Below are 21,559 nucleotides of genomic sequence, written 5' to 3' on the forward strand. Positions count from 1 at the left end.
GTAAAGCAGTCTCATTGGTCATGAAGACAAATGAATCCGCCCACGCAGCATTAAACGTTCTGTTTTCTTCAGAAACTTTTTTTTTTTAAATGTATTCATCATTTACCTACCAGGGGTTAAAAAGCTCAATAAACCATACTGATGCTGCTGGTGTAGGTGTTGGTAAGTCTGGGGTGCCACATGTGCCGGGTGTCGCACATCAGCAGATGTGGCACATTGTTTGAGAGACAAAAATACTAAAAACGTTTTATTTTAATGTTACAAGATTACCATAATCTACAAATTATGATCAAATAATAAATTATAAAAATAAAAAATAATAAAAACTAACAAACTAAAATAAAAATACATTGTAATTAAATACTCATTATTTATTTTCCAAAGCCACAGAGAGCCACAACAGGAGGATGAAAGAGCCACATGTGGCTCTGGAGCCGTGGGTTGCTGACCCCTATACTGGTCCAATAGTAGGGTAGTATATCAGAATCAGAATCAGAATCAACTTTATTGATCATGTAATATATGTTATACACACGAGGAATTTGACTTGGTGAACTGTGATATCTCTAAAAATGTAAACATTAAATAATAACAATCAACTAGAAAAAATATAAACATAAATATAAACAGAAGTTAGACTAATATGTGCAAAACTAAATGAAATAATATAACAAGATAACAGTAACAAGATAAGACAATAATAATAATAATAATAACTGTCATCTCCACAGTAATGAGTTCCACCTCCGTCTGAAGGCAGACTCATCCCCATCCCTGATGAGACCGATGATGATGGTGTCGTCTGCAAACTTCAGGAGTTTCACAGAGGGGTCCCCTCAGGTGCAGTCATTGGTGTAGAGGGAGAATAGAAGTGGGGAGAGAACACACCCCTGGGGGGCGCCAGTGCTGAGTGACCGGGTGCTGGATGTGATGCTTCCCAGCCTTACTTGCTGCTTCCTGTCAGTCAGGAAGTTGGTGATCCACTGACAGGTGGAGGCCGGCACTGTGAGCTGGGTGAGTTTCTGGTGAAGGATGTCCAGGATGATGGTGTTGAATGCAGAGCTGAAATCCACAAACAGGATCCTAGCGTAGGTCCCTGGGGAGTCGAGGTGGTGCAGGATGTAGTTCAGTCCCATGTTGACTGCATCCTCGACAGACCTGTTTGCCTGATAGGCAAACTGCAGGGGGTCCAGCAGGGATCCTGTGATGTCCTTCAGGTGGCTCAGTACCAGCCTCTCAAAGGACTTCATGACTACAGACGTCAGGGCAATGGGTCGATAGTCATTAAGTCCTGTGATGGCAGGTTTCTGTAGGACTGAGATGATGCTGGAGCTTTAGAAGCAGGAGGTACTTCACACAGCTCCAGTGATGTGTTGAAGATCCGTGCTGGTCCAATACTAGGGTAGTGTATACCAACACAAATTTAAGAAAAATTGGTTAGTTATGATATGAATTTTTGAAATGTTGCCAACAATGACAAATGATCCAGAATCAGTTTATTGATCAAATAACCTCTAAAATGTAATGGAATCGTCCGTGGCCTCAGGTTTGCGTCTCGTTAATCTTTTCTTTGAGTTCTTTTGACGTAATCCTATTAACGATCAAATAAATAAATGTAGAGCTAATAGTGGTGTATTTTCCTTGTGCCAGTGATGAACCAGTAGGACAGGAAGCTCCTGCTCCATCACCACAAATGTCCCTTTGTGTGAGAAAACAATCTATCAAAGCTCTGACACATTAAAGATTTCTTTCATTAAACCATTGTGACTTGAGCTCATGAAGCGTTCATTCATCGCAGCCATCCGACCAGTTCTCACTTCCTGCGATGCATCAAAACACTGAAGATGAAACAGAGCGACAGCGTCCACGTTCATTTGTGTGTTTCCTACGGCGGTCACAAAGTTACACAATTCGCAAACAAAAAAACATAAATGCAAACAAAAAACACGAACAGAAGCATAACTACAACACATGTTTAAAGACTGTTAGCTGTTATGGTAAATATATATTTCTCTAAATTCTGATTTAGTTCAGTTGACATTAACATAATTTAATCTAAGAAGAGTTAAAGTTTCAAACTGAAATACAATTTTCAAAGCAAATAAATATGATTTAAATTAATGTATTTAAATACTATAATCCCGTACAATGCCGCTTGTAGCTGTAATAACATTATTTTCATAAACAAATAATCTAAACCTATTTTGCTTTCATTGTAACATCATTTTTAGAGAATTTTCTGTGTTTTTATCTTGTTTTTTTATTGTATTTTCCTGCAATGTTGTAATTCTTTGCATTTTTTAATGTATTCTTGCTCTTGTTTTGTGTATTTTTCTGTCATTTTGTACATTTACTTTGGGGGCTGCATAAAATTAGACCGAGGGTCAAATGTGGCATTTCCTGTATCACACTGGAACGTACCGGAGGATCTAGTCGTCACATTAAAGACCAGTGGAGGGCAGTAATGTGTAAACAGGAAGTACACTGCAGCTAGCAAAGTAACAGACAAACGCACCATATTGTAACGGTAACGGCGTTATTTCTTTTAAAAAATATTGCGTTACAGTACTAGTTACTGTAAAAAGTGACGCGTTACCGCCCAACACTACTCCTTACATCTTCCACAGCGGTTTCCCACAGTTTGTACAGTGGCCATGTCATGTTGATGCATATTTTCAGATGATTTTAATCATCTGTCTGCATCAATCTATGTCTATCTGCATCTATCTATGTCTATTTATGTCTATCTGCATCAATCTATGTCTATCTGCATCTATCTATGTCTATCTATGTCTATCTGCATCTATCTGCATCAATCTGTCTATCTATGTCTATCTGCATCTATCTGCATCTATCTATGTCTATCTGCATCTATCTATGTCTATCTGCATCTATCTGCATCTATCTATGTCTATCTATGTCTATCTGCATCAATCTATGTCTATCTGCATCTATCTATGTCTATCTATGTCTATCTGCATCTATCTATGTCTATCTGCATCTATCTATGTCTATCTATGTCTATCTGCATCTATCTATGTCTATCTGCATCTATCTATGTCTATCTATGTCTATCTGCATCTATCTATGTCTATCTATGTCTATCTGCATCTATCTGCATCTATCTATGTCTATCTGCATCTATCTATGTCTATCTGCATCTATCTATGTCTATCTGCATCAATCTATGTCTATCTATGTCTATCTGCATCTATCTATGTCTATCTGCATCTATCTGCATCTATCTATGTCTATCTGCATCAATCTATGTCATCTGATCTATCTATGTCTATCTGCATCTATCTGCATCTATCTATGTCTATCTGCATCTATCTATGTCTATCTGCATCTATCTATGTCTATCTGCATCTATCTGCATCTATCTATGTCTATCTATGTCTATCTGCATCTATCTATGTCTATCTGCATCTATCTGCATCTATCTGCATCTATCTATGTCTATCTGCATCTATCTATGTCTATCTGCATCTATCTGCATCTATCTATGTCTATCTGCATCTATCTATGTCTATCTGCATCTATCTATGTCTATCTGCATCTATCCATGTCTATCTGCATCTATCTATGTCTATCTGCATCTATCTATGTCTATCTGCATCTATCTATGTCTATGTGCATCTATCTATGTCTATCTGCATCTATCTATGTCTATCTGCATGTCTGTACGTCTTTCTTTTTTGTCTACATCTGTGTATCTTTGTCTATATTTCTGACTCTGAGGTCCTTCATGTCGTTTTTGTTGCTTTGTGTGTTTTTCTTTCCATTTAAAGTTTTGTTTGTTTTTTTTGGTGATTTCTTCCATTTTTGTTTATTTGTGTTTTGCTGACAGTGAATTTTTGTGTTTTTTTGGCATCATTCTGTGTGTTTATCTGAGGACAGGATGAAATGTTTTATTGTTCTGTGATCTAACGTGTCTAACGCCCCCTAGTGGCCTGGGCTACGTTGAGAGGAAACATTTTACTTAACAATAAAGCTTTTGAGGGAAAAAAACTAATAATTGAATTAGAATAAAGTCAAATTACAACAAAGAGAAAAAGGAGGATCTGCATTCAACTAATTCACTAAAGGTTTGACAAAGAAATACTTCCTCTGCATCACATTATTACAACTTTGAAAAGAGAAAAAACACGTTTCATTTTCAGCATCACAGAGGAGACGGTTGACATGGAAACCATCATTCTCTTCTCTCCACTCGCCTTTATTAATTATACTTTATTTATGTAGTAAAGCTTTCTCATAATTACAACTTTATTCTCATGATAGTACGACTTATTCTCAAAGTCTAAAAAAGATCCTCAATGTTGCCCTAAACCGGGAATGAGCAATGTCTATCACAGGGGGCGGGGCCACAAAAATGATCTCGTGATCAACATTAGAATAACGGCCAATCAGAGCATTAACACAGGCGGCATAAAGGATTTCAGTGTTGTTGTTTCAGTTTTTAAAGCAATGTGTTTGTGTACTTTATTTATTTTGTGTATTTTCCTGTAATTTCATCGTTGATTTGTGCATTTTTTCTTTTTGTGGTTGTCTGTATTTTCCCGTCATTTGAAGCCATTCTGTGATTTTGTAGTGTCTGTTATTTTATTCTTGATTTGCTTTGAAGGCTGTAAAAAATACTGATTATGTCCCTAAAGTTGTTACATTTCTATCTTTTTCTCTCATTCGTTGCTGCTGAAAAGGAGGCGGAGCTTCTTCTTGGATTAACATTCTGTGATCACAGTCCAGAATAAAACCTGGATTTGTTGGTTTAAACTGATTTTTGTGCTGTAGGCGCCCCCTAGTGGTAGTTACTTTACAATTCAGATTCAGATTAAAGCTTCCTGGTAATAACCTGATAAATATTTGGATTTACAAGGTGTGTGCAGGAATCCTGAGGTTCATTTCAACGTATCTCCAAGACTTTAACAAAAAAAAAAAAAACTTTCAAAAACATTGAAGACCTCATCGCCACGTTAAGCTGTTGTTAGCAACACATCTTTAACAGTTGTAGTTTACAATCTAACAGAAATGATTAAACTAAAGGCATGTTTATAAACATTCCCCTCAGGTCACAAGTTATTTAAGTCCAACTGGTAGAAAACTAAGTTATTACAATATGATCTAAATGTCTGACATTGTGTGAGTTGCTTTCCATCAGCTCTTTGACAAATGAATATTGGGACCATTTATACTGAGACATTCAGATACTACACACTGCTGTGAACTGACATTAAGTCTTGAATTTATTTTGTTTGTTCTTGATACAGACATTCAAACCAAATGTATCTATGTAGCACATTTCAAACATAACATTGCACCATAATTTTTTTATTAATTTGAACACCAACTCTCCCTCATACACACACAGCTCTTTTAGCATTAGCTCTTTTAGCATGTTCCGTGTCCCAGAGGCTGGAGGTCTTAAGTCTTTCCCGCTAACGGAGCCTCCGTCCTACGCTGCTAACCCACATCTCATCACGTATCCGGTTTTGTCCCCGTCACAGGTGAACGTCACCTATGTCCAAATCCGGAACAGAAACATTGACTTAAAATCAGAAATGTCTGACTTTAATGAGTGGTGATTCACCAGATAACCTGTCGTCCATAACCACATTTATGTCAGCAGATGTCATGGTCGTAGCTGTGTTGGTGAGCTCACCTGTCTCGTTTCCACCTAATGCTGTCTGTGGCCAACAGCAGGCTTCCCACCATTTTTCTTTTCACGCTAGAACATTCGCTGTCAGGTGACGTTGTCTCGAGGTAATCTAGCTTTGATTACGCAACAGAGTCAAAGCTTGAATAGCAATAAAATTTAATATCTCATAAAATTGCGATTAAGACTTTAATTTATCATCTTTTAATACTGTAAGAGCCCATGGACATCCTGATTTAAAATAAATATTTAAGTCATTTATGTGTTTATTTTAACGAAATGTTTCCTCATTTCCTATGTTTTTGTGACGACTGTTGAAACCAAAGCAAAGGTTTAAATCAGTTTATTAAAGACTGCTGATGAAGACAAAAGAAGCAGGAAGGACATAAATAAAGACGGGACAGCAGACACTCGCCCTGACATGATGAATCCAGTTTGCGTTAAAACATCTACTCGTTCTTCTTCTCCTTGTGTTTCAGCAGCTTGTTGATCTCCCTCTTGGCCATGCCAGCGTACTTAGAGATGACGCCGTGCTGGTTGAGGCCGGGCAACAGCAGCAGGAAGCTCACTGTGTGAGGGGGAGGAGCCACAGGTTAGAGTGTGTGTGTGTGTTAGTGTGGGTTAATGTGTGCTCACTGACCGATCAGGTAGGTGAGGAACAGGTTGTGGACCTGCTGTCCAATCCAGGCCACTGCCAACAGACTGCTGATCACTGAGGCAAAGTACTAACACACACACACACACACACACACACACACACACACACACACACACACACACACACACACACCACACACACACACACACACACACACACACACACACACACACACACACACACACACACACACACACACACACACACACACACACACACACACACACACACACACACACACACACACACACACACACACATTATAATGCTGCAGTGTAAACTAAGCTGTATTAAACACTGCTTTATATAGTTTCCTTTTCCATCTACATTAGCATAGCATGTAGCAACTGTATGTACAGTCACCATCTATGATAGCATAGCATGTAGCAACCATATGGATACAGTCACTAAGTTAGCATAGCATGTAGCGACAGTCAACAGCTCAGTACATGGTTACGACAGCGTAATAGGGCCACATTAAAACAAATTAAAATGTGGGCACTATGAGATCAATGTAACATTTTTAGATCAAAGTCATAATATTTCAAAATTAGCGGGGAAGGGGTCAGGTATTTATAAAGCTGTATTAAACACCCTTCTTTTTAGCAGTCTTTTACTGAATTATACATATTTTCTTTCATCTTTGTTAAACATTTTATTCTTTTATTTGTGATTTTTTTTCTGTGGCTGAAACGTAAGCAATTTCTCGCTGGGATTAATAAAGGAATTCTGATTGACAGTTTCCGCTTCCATCTACGTTAGCATAGCATGTAGCCACCATCTATGTTAGCATAGCATGTAGTGACCGTATGGACAGTAAACAGCTCTGTACATGGTTACGACAGCGTATTAGGGCCACATTAAAACTAAATAAAATGTGGGCACTACGAGATTAACGTTGTAATATTTCAAGATCAAAGTCATAATATTTCAAGATCAAAGTCATAATATTTCAAGATTAAAGTAACTATTTTATGGGAATATTTCAAGATTATTATGACTTTAAAATCACAACTATTCTCATAATCACGAATCTATTTGCAAAATATTACAACTTTATTCTGGTGATGCTTAGGTTTTTTTTTAATTAAATGTGGCACTAATACGCCATCATACATAGTTCCAGCCAATGACAGTATGGGATAAAAGCAGCCGTTTAACTGAGAATGACTTTAATCCCATAGGCTAGCAGTGACAGGCTATGTTATAAATGATAACATTATCTTTATATATGTATGTTTATAAAACTCACCATCTTGGGTTTCTCCTCTTTAAGGACACACAGTCTCTTCCACCAACCGACCGTGCGGCGCTGAGTCTTCACCAGGTTTCCACAGATCTCATGAAAACGCTGCTGCTGCTCGGTCGTCCTACACACACACACACACACTATGAGGAAGAGGAAGGCAACGTGTAGTGAAACCTTCAGCCTGAGGAGCTTCTCTCACCACTTGTTAGAGCCAAAGACTCGAGGAGCGAGAGTCGGGACGAGATAATCAGCCAAACAGAGAAGCATCACTGCACAGGAGAGTCCAGTCAGGACGGAGGGGTCCAGGTAGTAGATCATCCTAAACACACACAATTCCATCCATGTTCCTGTACGTACGTGTCAAACTTTATTCTATTAAAGCTACATTTTATTTTCTTAAACTTAATTCACTTCCTTAAATGGCAATGTTGTTCAATCTGACCCTGAACAGACCCTGACCCACATGTTTGGAACATAATCACATTTCCAACATATTTTCTCTGTAAAACAGGTGGGCTAATGTTAGCTTTAGCATGTGTAGCTAATAGCTGGACAGTAAATGTCAGAAATAGATTTGTTTCAGTTCATTTCTGTTGCGTATGAAACTAATGACTAATGATAATATAATTACAACTTTATTAGATTTTATGAAGCATGTTTGCTATGATTCCAGTTACTTTAAAAGTCTGTAAACTGAGCTTGAAAAATCACTGTTTATTGTGATTTCCTTAAACATACTTAATGTTTGTGAACTCTAACGGTTGGTTTCTCTGAAAACACAGATCAGCTGATATGGGTCACAATGCGTCAGGAACAGGAAGTGGAACAACCAGAGAACGTCTCCCCCGCCCACCCACCCCCATGTGACCCACACAGGGAGCTTTGAGCTGCACGATGCCTTCAGGGTCCAACAGGGCGTAGACAGGAAGTGATGAAACAGACTTACAGCATCAGTTCATCAACATGTGATGAGTCAGCCAATCAGAACCATTAGATAAACAGTGTAAAAGGAACAATGAGAACAAAGAACTGGACTAAACCTGTGTGACCTCCATATTCATCACATTACATACACTGTCCCGTCTACTCCTCATATCTCTACGGCGTGTGACGTTCTCCTTCCCTGATGTTAAACAGTGGTGCGTTCAGGGCCCTCTGGCCATCCTGCTGCTCAGACTTGTCTCACTCACAGGAAAAGCAGGGTGGTGGCTCCCATCACAGCTCCAGGGAACCAGGGCTGCTCCCAGCGTAGGATCCTGTCTGCAGCCAGGATCACCTCCCCCCAGCCCTGGAGCTGCTCCTCCAGCTGGGCCGTCTCCTGGGCCTGGGACACACAGATCAAACCACGGTGAGAAACATTCTAAACTCTACAAACATCTAGATTTAACACTTGAGAAAAATCTATGATCTGATCCAGAATCAAATTAAACTGTTTAAATTACACTGATTTATACACGTGTGTGTGTTACAGTGCGCACACATGTGAGTGTGTGGATCCATGCATGTGTGTGTGTGTGTCTCAGAGTGTAGGCGTCTATTACAGTGTGTGTGTGCGTCCATGTGTGTGTAACGACAGCTTGTGTGCGTGCCAGGGAGTGCGTCTCTTCGTGCGTGTGTCAGTGTGCATTTAGGTCAGTGTGTGCGTGTGATGAACAGATATGACGCTGCGCTTCTCTCGCACGCACGCACACTGCCCCGCGCGCGAGCACAAGGCTCAGGTTTCTGAACGCAGTGACGGTATTAATACTAATGTTAACATCGTTAGCTTTACACGGTTAAACCACTGAAGTGTCTGTGAAAACACTGACAGAATCAGACACACGGAGCAGCTAACCCGGATTAGCCTCAGCATGCTAACACCACACACATCCTCCGCTGCCGTTTATTTATGAGGTTTATTTTTGCTCACCAGGAGGTTAGCACTCTTGTTGTCCACCTCGGTCATGGCTCGGCTCGGTGTGACGTCTAGATTTTAGAGTAAATGCCGAGAACCAGACAGAAGTTCGACTTTCTTCCGCTAACTGCAGCAGCGCTCCTAACGGCCAACTGGGCGGTACTTTTATATAAGCCTGTCGACGTCACATGCCCGCAAGGCACACTGGGTAGAGTAGTTTTAAAGCGTGAATTAAAAAATATATATATTTAGCGAAAATGTTAGTAAAAAAAACTAAATTAATGGCTTATTATTTTCAGTCTATCTAGTACTTTATTATCAATATTTTTGACCTCATCTTTCATTTATTTTAATAAAACACTAAAACAACAATTTATATAAGCCCGTGTACGTCACAAGCCCGCAAGGCTAAACTACATTTATGGGTCTTTATTATGATTTATTATTATTATTATTATTATTATTATTATTATTATTATTATTATTATTATTATTATTATTAATAATAATAAATAATAATAATAATAATAATAATAATAATAATAATAATAATAATATCATGAATTAAGAAATAACATAATGATTAATAATAATATTGTCTGTCTGTCTATCTAGTACTTTGTTATCAATATTTTTGACGTAATCTTACATTAATTTTAATAAAACGCAAAAACTACAAATAAAATTACGATTATTTTTGATTACATAAAAACACGTTTTGACGTACAGTTAAAATGTTTACCAGCGATAAAATATTTTATGATTATATATATAATAATAATAATAATAATAATAATAATAATAATAATAATAATAATAATAATAATAATAATAATAATATATATATATATCGAAATCAAATAGTTTTGGAAACGTTGCGTCGGCTTACGTCTGACGTCACCGGAAGTTCTTTCCTCCGTTGTACATCGTAGGATTCACGGCTAGCACGCACAGCAAACGACGGTTATTTTTCGCAGAAAACCGGTGTGAAGACGCGGCCACTGTCTGCTCATCTGCCGGTTTCGGTCCTACCGAGCGACGCTGGCCGGTTAAATTCTCCCGGTTTGTCGATTTATCGTCGTTCGTGGAGGGAAACGAGGACGGTACGTAGCAGCAGCGTTAGCAGTTAGCTTTGGAGAGCTAAGTGTGTTTTAGTTTTTAACGAGTCACTGACATTATGTTATTATAAATACGTTAATCAGCTTTGACTTCAGACTCTTTGGGTGTTTGTGTGTGAATTAATGAGCTATACTGTTTCACCTGAGAACCGTCAGTTTGTACAGCCGCAAGGGGGCGATTTTTATTAATTAATTAATTAATTAATTTTTATTTTGTTTTATCTTTTTGTCATGGCAGAAATACGTCTGGACTTGTTTCATTTTCATTTATGAAAAAGCTTTATATTTTTTCAATAGCCCAATCTGTTGTTTTTTTTAACATGACTTTGTCCTGTTTTAACGTTAATTTCTACTTAAAGACTGATGTCACTGAGGTTAGAAATGCACATCCTTCAGTAAAAATATAGATACTTGTTTAAATGTATTGACTGTCAAACGTCCCACTGTGAGTTTTTAATCTTTAACTTTAATTTAACATTATTGTGCCCTAATATAGATATATAAATTAGGGATTAACTGGACTTAAAACTCTTGACAAAAACAAAAAAAAAAAAATCAAGACCGAATCACTGAAAGAAAAAATGATGTCAATTATTATTATTATTGCATTTCTGGCTCTGATTGTCTACTAAAATGGTTAAAATTAAAACATTGCATTTGTATAAATGAAGGTTCTCCATCCATTGCAGCGTTCATCATTTCATGTGTGACTGCTTATCATAAGAACAGATTGGTACATTTGTTTTCATTTTTAGTTTGTGAAGCTAAACACTCCCACACACTGACTCACATTGTTACTCTTTTTTGTTATACCCCTACTATAATTAATGATTAGTAATTGGGTCACAATACCATGTTAGTAATGATTCTAAATATAAAATGTGAAATTTAGTTATTTAACTAAATATAATAAAGACAACAATTTTCTCTATTTTGCACAAAGATTAATTTCCAAATAAGAATAAATTATATTTGTATTTTATTGCATTTTCTGCTTAAATTCTCAGTACAGCAACTCGTCCAGAGCTGAATGTACGTTATGTTGTAATTTAAACAGAGTAAAATGAAAATATTCTGGAAGAAAATAATGTAATCTATACTAGATGATTCCCAATGACAGAAAAGGTATTAACTACATTTTCATGTATATTGGTTATTTAAATATTATGGAAAATGTAAGTGTCTCTGACTGATGTTCTCATCAAATCATTTTAATGAAGTTTGATTATTTATGAAGCAAAAAACATGACTTTGATGTCTGTGAATCTTTTCTCTCTCTCCTCAGAAATATGTATAACGGCATCGGCCTGACGACTCCGCGCGGTAGCGGCACCAATGGCTACGTGCAGCGTAATCTGTCCAGCGTGCGCGTCAAACGTCCGCGGGACGAGCGTGGTGGTGAGCGCGATGAGAAGGACCGCGAACGTCTGGAGAGTCAGCTGAACCGCCAGCCCAACGCAGACATTCTGGAACACCAGCGCAAGAGGCAGCTGGAGGTGAAATGTGCTGAGCTGCAGGACATGATGGAGGAGCAGGGGTGAGGAACTCTCGGCGTGCCCACGGTCGGCGCTCTGCGGCCAGCGTGCGCTAACGCTCTACATGTTCCGTCAGGTACTCTGCTGAGGAGATCGAGGAGAAGGTGAACAGCTTCAGGATGATGCTGCAGGAGAAGGAGGAGCCACTCCAAAGTTCAATTGACAGACCCACGTAAGCTCCTCCCACTCCTCAGCAGTCACATGACCACCGTACATAGGTCCCTATAAAATCCATTTTATTTTTTCCAATTTCCGTATTTTCCTAAATCATTTTTTAAAATTCAGGGGGTTTTTTTCTTTTTGAAATATTTATAAATTTTTTCAGAAAATATTTTTTTAACTCCTGTGAGGAAACAATAATAATAATAATAATATCAAATAAAAAAGAAAACCATACATAAAATAAAAATGTATGTAAAAAATAACAATTCGTAAGCTACAATTAAAAAGAAAATATAAGTTATTATGACTGCTCCTTTTTAATCATTTCCAGGGTTCCTGCAGATCCTAAAGGTCACATGTCACGCTTTTTTTCACCCATCTCAATTTGTTCTAAAAAAAAAAAAAAAAAACATAGTTTTTGGGGCTTAAAACTCGCGCGTTTTCCAGAGTTTTAGCCTCTGTAAAGTAACTTTCTGACCAACTCGACACAAACAGGCTGATTTACATCCTACTTATGCATATTCACGAGTGGGCGTGTCTATAGATGGGACACTGACTTCCTCCTCCCCGCACAGTGACGTAAGGCCAGAGGACGGCCCACCCTCCTCCCACCCACTCCGTAGCTGAGCTCATGCTGCTTTATAAACACGAGACAGAGCGTGGGGGCGGGGCGTTCACCAGTACATACGTGAAGGATGCTGAAATGCTCACCTTTACATGTCAATCACGGCAGAGAGCTTCCTGGAGGCGTGGCTTCTCCAGCTCAGTGTCACGTCAAATTCGTCATCAAAGTGGGAACGTGTCATCAAATAGTAGTGAGGTTTTTGTGCTCATCCTGTAGTAAGAAAGGAGTAAATCACCCTCTAACTAATGATTGATGAAATCAATGAAAAAAACACTTTGATTATGTGTATGAAGCCATAATAGACCTTTATCATGTTTAAAGCACAGAAAAGTTCATTTAGCGTAACATGGGTCCTTTAAAAGGCATTCAATTCATTAAAATGTTTTAAATCAATGTTTCAAAAGTCTTAAATTTTAAGTTCACACATAATAAGTACGATTTTATGATTGTAATTTGTCTCACATTTCAAAATAAATGGTAATGTATAATTTACCCACTAGGGGCCAGAACAGCGTATTAAAAGCTGTTACGTTCTTATGAATCTACGATGTTTAAGATTCTTCACACGTTTGACCCGTTTCCTCTCAGGGTGACGGAGACTCACGCTCTGGCCGCCGCCAACCAGCAGAAGAACGACCGGCTCCGCGCCGCCTTCGGCATCTCCAGCGACTATGTGGACGGCTCGTCGTTCCACGCCGACCGGAAGGAGAAGAAGGAGCAGCTGGAGAAGCAGGAGCGCCTAGAGCGGGAGAAACAGCAGCAGCAGAAATACACGTGAGCACCTGACAGCCTGCACTGAGGGACGCACACGTTCACCATTCAACCAACGAACAGTTCTAACGTTTTTAACCAATCAAATGCTTTCATTAATGTTTAACTTTGACTCAAACCCAGAAACATTTTCAAATTCTAAAAATTACATGATTTATCTTGTGATTTAAAATCTTTCTTCCGGTATATTTAAATGATCTCAGTAGTTATTAAATGTATTTACGATGTTCGACACACTTTATTGTTTCTATTCTTCATATCGTAGTTTTTTCTTCTTCTAAACCTAAAGATGTCAATTTCCTGCTGTTAGAGCTCACAGCAGATCAATGACTGCCCTTCAAAGTAAAAGCGCATACTTCGCATGCTCGGTTGGAGAGAGGTTGGAGAGGGCGTTAAGAGAGAGGTCATTTAGGTTAGAGAGGGACCGGAGAGGGTCCCATTCCTCTTTCAAACACTCCCTCTATGTCTGCTTCTTCCCTTGTGTGTTTGCTCCTGTTCTCCTTCTGGCTTTTGTCTTGCAGGTCCGTGGGATCCTCAGTGTGGAGTTACAGAGTCTCAACAACTCTGTCTCCACCCTTTCCTCTGCACACACCCAACACAGCATAACGTGGATGGCTGTTCATCATAGGAATGGGATCCACACAAGGTTCCTGCTGCTTAACAGAAGGTTTTCCTTGCCGCCATGATGAATTCATGTTGGGTGTGGGATACATATGTATGTGTATATACGTATATATGCATATGTGTGTATCCATAAAATGAAGAGTCCGTCCTTAAGACTGCTCTACTGTAAAGTGCCTTGAGATACCATTGGTTATGATTTGGCGCTATACAAATAAAGATTGATTGATTGATTGATTGATTCCCTCCTCAGGCTTGTGGAAGACTCCGAGGATTCTGGGTCTCCTCCAAAGAAACGCAGTCGGAAGAAGAAAAAGAAAAACAAGAGCAGAGACAGGTGTGTGTAACACATTTTTCTTTACAGTATCTTTTCTCACAAATTAAAAAAGGTCAAAAACGTTATTGAGTCCCTTTTTCTCATATGGTTATTTGATTTATTGATTATGGTCCCAGACCTAGTCCCATTAAGAACTATACTGTAGATCCACATTAATGGACACCCCTATTTTATTTTGAAAACTCACCACGAAATGAACGCTGATCAGGATGAAACTTGATAAATCCGATAACTGAGTATTTTCTTTTTTGAAACTCATTCATTTGGGATATTGATCTGGATCCTTGCCAGAATTGTTCTTGATCCCATTTTGGATTTTTGCTGAAAATTTCATCAACCTTTGTTGAAAGTTTGTTCACAAACAAATAAAAAACAAAAAACAGTTTCCCATGGTTGAGGAGGCGTGTCCTGGCCTGGTCTTGCTCTTTAAAAGTGCAATTAGTTTTTATTGGTTTTCAGCTTATTTTTCAGGCTTTTATCATTAATTTTGTGTGTGTGTGTCGTAGTTCTGAGAGTTTGTCTCCATCTCCACGACGAGAGAAGAAGAAATCCAAGAAGAAGAAGAAGAAACGGTAATAAATCGATCATTCTGAGGTTCTGTTGTGTGTTCTGTCTGTGACTTTAATGTGTTTGTGTGTCAGAGAACAGTCCAAGGAGGAGCACAGGTCAGTGTCACACACACACACACACACACAAAGCCTTGAGAATTACACATGATCAAACATTAAAGTATTAGCTTATTTAAAAAGTAAGAAATAGATTTTTGTTATTGCTGGAATTGGTGGCAGGGCTGATTTCTCTGATAGATTTATCAAAAACACAAAATTGTCAAATAAATTTATTTCATATTTGATGCCAAAATGTCAGCAATGATGAGACACATCTTCAGCAAAACAATTGTCACTTCTCAATCTATTTTTGTCGTCAGAGGACAAAAAGTGACAAAATAATAGTCAAATATTTTGACTTGTGGGATAATTTTGTGCAAGATTGTTCATAAGATTTTCACTATACCTGTCAGAGTATTATTTAAGGTCTTAGAATCATCCCAGTCCATTCCCCAAACTTAGGAAATCAAACATTTTGGCAAGAAGAAACAATTATTGTGTGAATATAGTCCCGAACTAACATTACCCCCTAATATTCTGGCAAAATAAAAATAAAAACTAAAACTAACAGAAATTTCGAACCGACTGGGATGATTTTAAGACCTTAAATATATTGTTTTTATAATTACGTGTTTTTGACCAATCACAAAAATTATCACCAGGATATATCTCTAAAATGCGCTAAAAAAAAATATGGTTCTGTTTTGTTCTACCATAGACGTAACACAGGGCGCAGTTTCGGCCAAGCTATAAATAAGTTCATATTCGCTGTTCTCACACAGATTTTCACCTCTATGCACAAATGCATAATTTTTGCATTATTAAGAAAGAAAAAAAACAAACCACTGCATAGTCATAGTTCTGTGTTTTCATGATAAAACAAGTTCTGATGAATTACGGCCAGACCCGCGGAACGTCTCCGCACTGAATAACATGTACCACGTTCCTGAGAATTCAGTCAAATGACTTGGTTCCACTGAGTAAAACAAATGAAATTGTACGACGTAAAATCGTAATCTACAATGAATTGCCTTTGAAACAATATATCACACGACTATGTTCCATAAAATTTAGAAATTACCAGAAAACTTTTAAAAAGGTCTCAGAAAGGCTCTAGACATCTGCTCATAAATGATCCATGTCAAATTACAGCCCGATTAAACAAGCATTAATGGAGGAGTAGTATCAGTAGAAAAAGTTCCTATAACTTTGATTTAAAAATGTTCACATGTGATGCTGACTTCAGCTCTGCTGCATCATCACTTTAAAAACCAAGACAGCGCTGAAGCTCTGAGGACACTAAAAATACCCTGCAGCTCTAATTATATCTAAATATATTCAATGACCCACATACTTTTACATTAAAGGTAAAAATCAAAGTCAGGTCAATTTATAATGGAAAATAGAAATGCCTCAAACAACATTTTAGACTTTAAAATTCATTTGATTATTTTTAAAATAAATGTAAAAAAAAATGCAGAGAAACTTACTTTCCCAATGATTATGAGAAAATTTAAAATATTCCACAAATTATTTCTAATGTTTACATTACGTCCAACACAATTATACGTCAGAGGTCAGCGTTCCCTCAGATTCTTAAAAAGTCCTCAAAGGCATTAAAATAAGGCCTTAATTGTCATTAAAATGTCTTGAATCAATGTTTCTAAAGTCTTAAATTTTAACACAAGTATGATTTTATGATTGTAATTTGTCTCACATTTCAAAATAAGTGGTAACATTAGTTTTTTTTCCCAAATATATAAACATGGGAAAATGTAAATTTAATAAAAATTTCCTGACCAACAAAGATTTTTTCTTTATGGCTTTCCTTAATGGTTTTAGTGTTTTTTATTTTTGTTGTTTTATAGATTTTGTAATTTTGTGTTTGTAGTGATTTTGATTATTTTAATCTGGTTTTTTTTGGTGTATTTTATTGTCATTTTGTGTATTTTTACACAGTTTACTTTGGAGGACACCAGTTGCACGTCTGCTCTAGACACTGGAAAAAAATGTACCATATGTAATTTATGTGGCGTTTTTTTTCCCCAATTATGTTTACTGTGAAGTTGATCTTAAATTTGCTTTCAAATAGCAATAAAAAGTCCTTAAAAGTCTTTAATTTATTTTGACTAAAACTGTAGGAACACTGGAGGTGGGACGTTTATTAACAAGAGGCTCTTCTATCCATTTCATATCAATATGGTTTGTGTTTTCCACTAATGTTTGCAGTCCTTCTCCACCGAAGCTCCAGGACCATAGGGCGAGAGACGGTGACCCGGGAAGGAAAAGAAGGTCACCCAACAGGACAACACAAGTTTACGAAGAAGAGAGAGTAAGTGAAGAGTCGATGTCCTTCTTTTTACATCAGTAAAGCCATCGTTAAAACTTTTATTGGTGGTTTTGGATTTGTGCGTAACACAACTTTTTTTGTCACTCAGAAGAGAGCCAATCAGGAGAGAGAGAAAGAGCAACCGAGTCAGAGTGCGAAGACGTCAGGACCACGAGACAAACGGAGACACGACTCATTGTCTCCTTCTCCGCCTCCTCAAGTAAAGAAAAGCACAGAGAGAACGACCAGGAGGCGTTCAAGGAGCACCGAGAAAGAGAGGAGGCGTTCAAGGAGCGTAGAAGTAAAGACAAGGAGGCGTTCAAGGAGTGCAGACAAAGATAAAAGGAGACGTTCGAAAAGCATGGATAGAAAAAAGAATTCTAGAAGCTCGAGCATAGATAAAAGGAGGCGTTCAAGGAGCGTAGACGTAGATAAAAGGAGGCGTTCAAGGAGCGTAGACGTAGATAAAAGGAGGCGTTCAAGGAGCGTAGACGTAGATAAGGGGAGACGTTCAAGGAGCATGGACGTAGATAAGAGGAGGCGTTCAAGGAGCGTGGACAAAGAGAGGAGGCGTTCAAGGAGCGTGGACAAAGAGAGGAGGCGTTCAAGGAGCGTGGACAAAGAGAGGAGGCGTTCAAGGAGCGTAGACGTAGATAAAAGGAGGCGTTCAAGGAGCGTGGACAAAGAGAGGAGGCGTTCAAGGAGTGTAGACGTAGATAAGAGGAGGCGTTCAAGGAGCGTGGACAAAGAGAGGAGGCATTCAAGGAGCGTAGACGTAGATAAGAGGAGGCGTTCAAGGAGCGCGGACAGAGAGAGGAGGCGTTCAAGGAGCATTGACATACATAAAAGGAGGCGTTCAAGGAGCGTGGACAAAAAGAGGAGGCGTTCATCGAGTGTGGACGTAGATAAAAGGAGACGTTCAAAAAGTGCAGAAAAAGATCAAAAGAAGCGTTCAAGAAATGAGAACAAAGATAAAAAGAGGTGTTCAAGGAGCGTAGACGTAGATAAAAGGAGGCGTTCAAAAAGTCCAAGCGCAGAAAAACTGAGAAGTTTAAGAAGCCCAGAACCGGAGAGGGAGAGGCATTCAAGGAGCCCAGGAAAGAGGGACAAAGGGAAAATGAGCGCCGCCCAAAGGAGCAGACACGGCTCCTCCTCTTCTCCATCTCCACCCAAACAGGACCAGAGTCGGAACAAGGTGAGGCGACCAAGACATGACTCCTCGTCACCTTCACCTCCTCCCAGGAAGGAGCAACGAGACCTCAAAAACTCAGAGAGACCATCAAGAGAAGGTCCACCACCCCAGGAGAGGAGGAACCACTACCGGCCTCCTCGGGACTCTTCCAGATCACCGATTCCCAACGGACGCCAGAAAGGACGGGAAGAGGAGAGCAGGCAAGACCCAAAAGTGAAAGAGAAGGGTCGAGACCAGGCCGGATTTTCATCTTCAGAGAAACCACAAAGTGAATCAAGGTCTGCGTCAAAGTCCAGGAACCAAAGACTGGACACGAACCATCGAGGAGAAAAACCTGCAAGTCCTCAGAAGGAAAATAAGGAGAAAAGAAGAGCAAGCAGCAGTAGCAGCAGTGACAGCGACAGCTCCACGTCTTCCTCGTCCTCATCCTCTTCCTCAGCTGAAGAGCCAAAGAAAGTCATGGCTCAGGTTCTCAAACACGTTCACACGTCCCGGGACGAGGGTGAAAGCAACAGACCCAGACGAACCCCAGGGAACCAGCAGCCCAAAGGCCAGGAGCGCTACAGCCCCACGCGGATGGACAGCCCCAGCCCCCCCCCCACCCAGGTCCAGGGTCGAGGACAGAGTCAGGAGTCCACCCAGCAGGACGCGCCTCCAGCCCAGAAAGACTTCAAATGCCTCCCCCCCTCGCCGCACTCCCCCAAAGCAGTATCAGGAAGTCCCCGCCCGGCCCCGGAGGACCTCTCCCCCCCCAGTCAGGTCAGACCACTACCGGGAACAGCAAAGGGACAGAGAGAGGCATGGGGGGCTCAGGAGAAGTAGGTCCAGATCACCCAGGAGGCGCAGCAGGTCCCGGAGTCCAAATAGATCAAATTTTCCTGTCAGGTGGGACACAAACACACGTTCTACTTCCTGTGTAGATCATTCAGTTTAGCACGTTAGCTTATCACGTTGGTTAGCTTAGCATGTTAAGACATTCAGTTAACTTAGCATGTTAGCACGTTTAGTTAGGTTAGCTTAGCATGTTAAGACATTCAGTTAATTTAGCATATTAGCACGTTTGGTTAGGTTAGCTTAGCATGTTAAGACATTCAGTTAACTTAGTATGTTAGCATGTTTAGTTAAGTTAGCTTAGCATGTTAAGACATTCAGTTAAATTAGTATGTTAGCATGTTTAGTTAGGTTAGCTTAGCATGTTAAGACATTCAGTTAACTTAGCATGTTAGCACTTTTGGTTAGGTTAGCATGTTCGCTTAGCACATTTGGTTAGCTTAACATGTTAGCTAAGCATATTTGGTTAGCTTAGCATGTTTGGTTAGCTTAGTGAAATCCTCTTTTCTCTCCTCAGGTCTCGCCGCTCTCCGTCTCCACGGCAACGCAGGAAGAGTCGCTCTGTGTCTGCTCCAAGAGAGCAGGAAAAACCACGAGGAAGAAGAGCCAACCTTCCTCCTAAAGACATCCCGCCTCCTTGCCGCTCTTCTTCCTCCTCTTCATCCTCCAGCTCCTCCTCCTCTTCCTCTGAGGCGGCTCCGCCCCCCGTTCGTCAAGAGTCCGACGTCAACCGCTCTCCACTGCTGGTCACCGTTGTTCAGCAGGTGGACGAGAAGCAGGCGGAGAAGATGCCCCAGAGCAGCAGCTCCTCGTCATCGTCATCATCCTCGTCTTCATCATCGTCCTCTTCCTCAGACAGCTCCGACTCAGAGGCAAAGCCGACTGACAGGTGAACGTCAGCTCCACCGCCCCCTGGTGGCACAATGTGTTTAATCTGATCACATCTCATTTCTTTCTTTCAAACTCAAGAACACAAAATGCCCCGCCTTCTTCCTCATCTTCCTCCTCCTCTTCATCATCATCCTCCTCCTCCTCTTCTGATGATGAAGCTGAAGAAGAGAAAAAGAGGTAAGAGGTCCGAGCAGTCACTCATGTTTGTGCATAGAAACAAAAAAAAAGTTAAAAAAAAATTTTTAGGAAATGGGCTTTTATTTTGAAGGAGAACTATTTCTGTCTATTCATACATTTAACAGGCTTTGGTTTGGTGTTTTTTTTCTTTTTTTAAGCTTTAACTCTTGTTTATTTTTAACTTTTCTATTTCAAATAAAAATTTTTGATTAATTTCTTTTCAAATTTGGGAATGAAAATGTTTTTTTTAATAATGAATTATTCCAAAATAAAAGAAAGGAAGAAACAGAAACTCCTGATATAAGAATATCATGATGCATGTTTTATTTTGAAATATTAATCTGATGGTGAATCCAGGGATTGAAATAATCTGCTTCAGAGGTTCTTAAAAAGTGTTTCGTGGCCCAAAAGTTGGACACTGACTTTTTTAATGGGTCGTTTTCATTTTTGATATACAAAAAGGTTCTGTGCTTTTATGTTGAAGGATGCTATTATCCAGTAATCTTTGATAAAATTCACCTTTTCTCGTTCCATGCAGCTTCAGTGATGTCGTTCTACGTATTCTATATCAAACACCATCATCATTTAACAGTGATCTCTTTTGTAGCAGATATTTTCAAAATAAAGCTATACAGCATTGTGGGTTTGAGTGTTTCTATTGTGTTTGTTTCCACTTCAGGCCGAGACGCGTTCCCGCCGATTCTCTGAGAGACTCACGCTCGCTCAGTTATTCTCCTCCTCACCACATGAGGGCGGCGGCGTCTCCCAGTCGCAGGTTTGTTCTTCAGAGACGACTCAGTGTTAAATATTCAGACTAAATGTGTGTGTTTTATCCAACAGGCACAACAGGAAGTGATGGGGTCTCTGCAGGAAGTGTCTGCACGTGATGTGAAGTCTGTCCACGT

The 21,559-nt window shown here is 39.4% G+C and overlaps 2 protein-coding genes across 6 annotated transcripts; one reads left to right on the forward strand and one right to left on the reverse strand.

Annotated features, from left to right (window-relative positions):
- Positions 1 to 5,983: 5,983 nt before the first annotated feature.
- arl6ip1 (ARL6 interacting reticulophagy regulator 1) lies at positions 5,984 to 9,636 on the reverse strand. The gene is made up of 6 exons (XM_028454852.1): positions 9,473 to 9,636; positions 8,754 to 8,887; positions 7,763 to 7,882; positions 7,567 to 7,684; positions 6,297 to 6,381; positions 5,984 to 6,224 (listed from the first exon to the last, which is right to left on the reverse strand). The coding sequence occupies exons 1-6, from the start codon at positions 9,506 to 9,508 to the stop codon at positions 6,106 to 6,108; spliced, it is 612 nt and encodes a 203-aa protein (XP_028310653.1). The 5' UTR covers positions 9,509 to 9,636; the 3' UTR covers positions 5,984 to 6,105.
- srrm2 (serine/arginine repetitive matrix 2) lies at positions 8,795 to 20,238 on the forward strand. Of its 5 annotated transcripts, none has more exons than XM_028454848.1 (10): positions 8,795 to 8,911; positions 11,861 to 12,112; positions 12,187 to 12,282; positions 13,486 to 13,671; positions 14,543 to 14,626; positions 15,133 to 15,198; positions 15,268 to 15,291; positions 17,464 to 17,566; positions 17,673 to 19,640; positions 20,104 to 20,238. In XM_028454848.1, exons 2-9 carry the CDS (start codon positions 11,865 to 11,867, stop codon positions 19,575 to 19,577), a joined length of 2,712 nt encoding a protein of 903 aa, XP_028310649.1. In that variant the 5' UTR covers positions 8,795 to 8,911; positions 11,861 to 11,864; the 3' UTR covers positions 19,578 to 19,640; positions 20,104 to 20,238. The 5 variants fall into 5 exon arrangements, with proteins under 5 accessions (XP_028310649.1, XP_028310650.1, XP_028310652.1 ...); XM_028454849.1 differs by lacking the exon at positions 8,795 to 8,911 and adding an exon at positions 10,349 to 10,560 and having other exon boundaries at positions 17,676 to 19,640; XM_028454847.1 differs by lacking the exon at positions 8,795 to 8,911 and adding an exon at positions 10,351 to 10,560.
- Positions 20,239 to 21,559: the final 1,321 nt, after the last annotated feature.

Source organism: Gouania willdenowi, chromosome 8 (assembly GCF_900634775.1).
Source record: "Gouania willdenowi chromosome 8, fGouWil2.1, whole genome shotgun sequence".
NCBI classification, from domain to species: Eukaryota; Metazoa; Chordata; class Actinopteri; order Blenniiformes; family Gobiesocidae; genus Gouania; species Gouania willdenowi.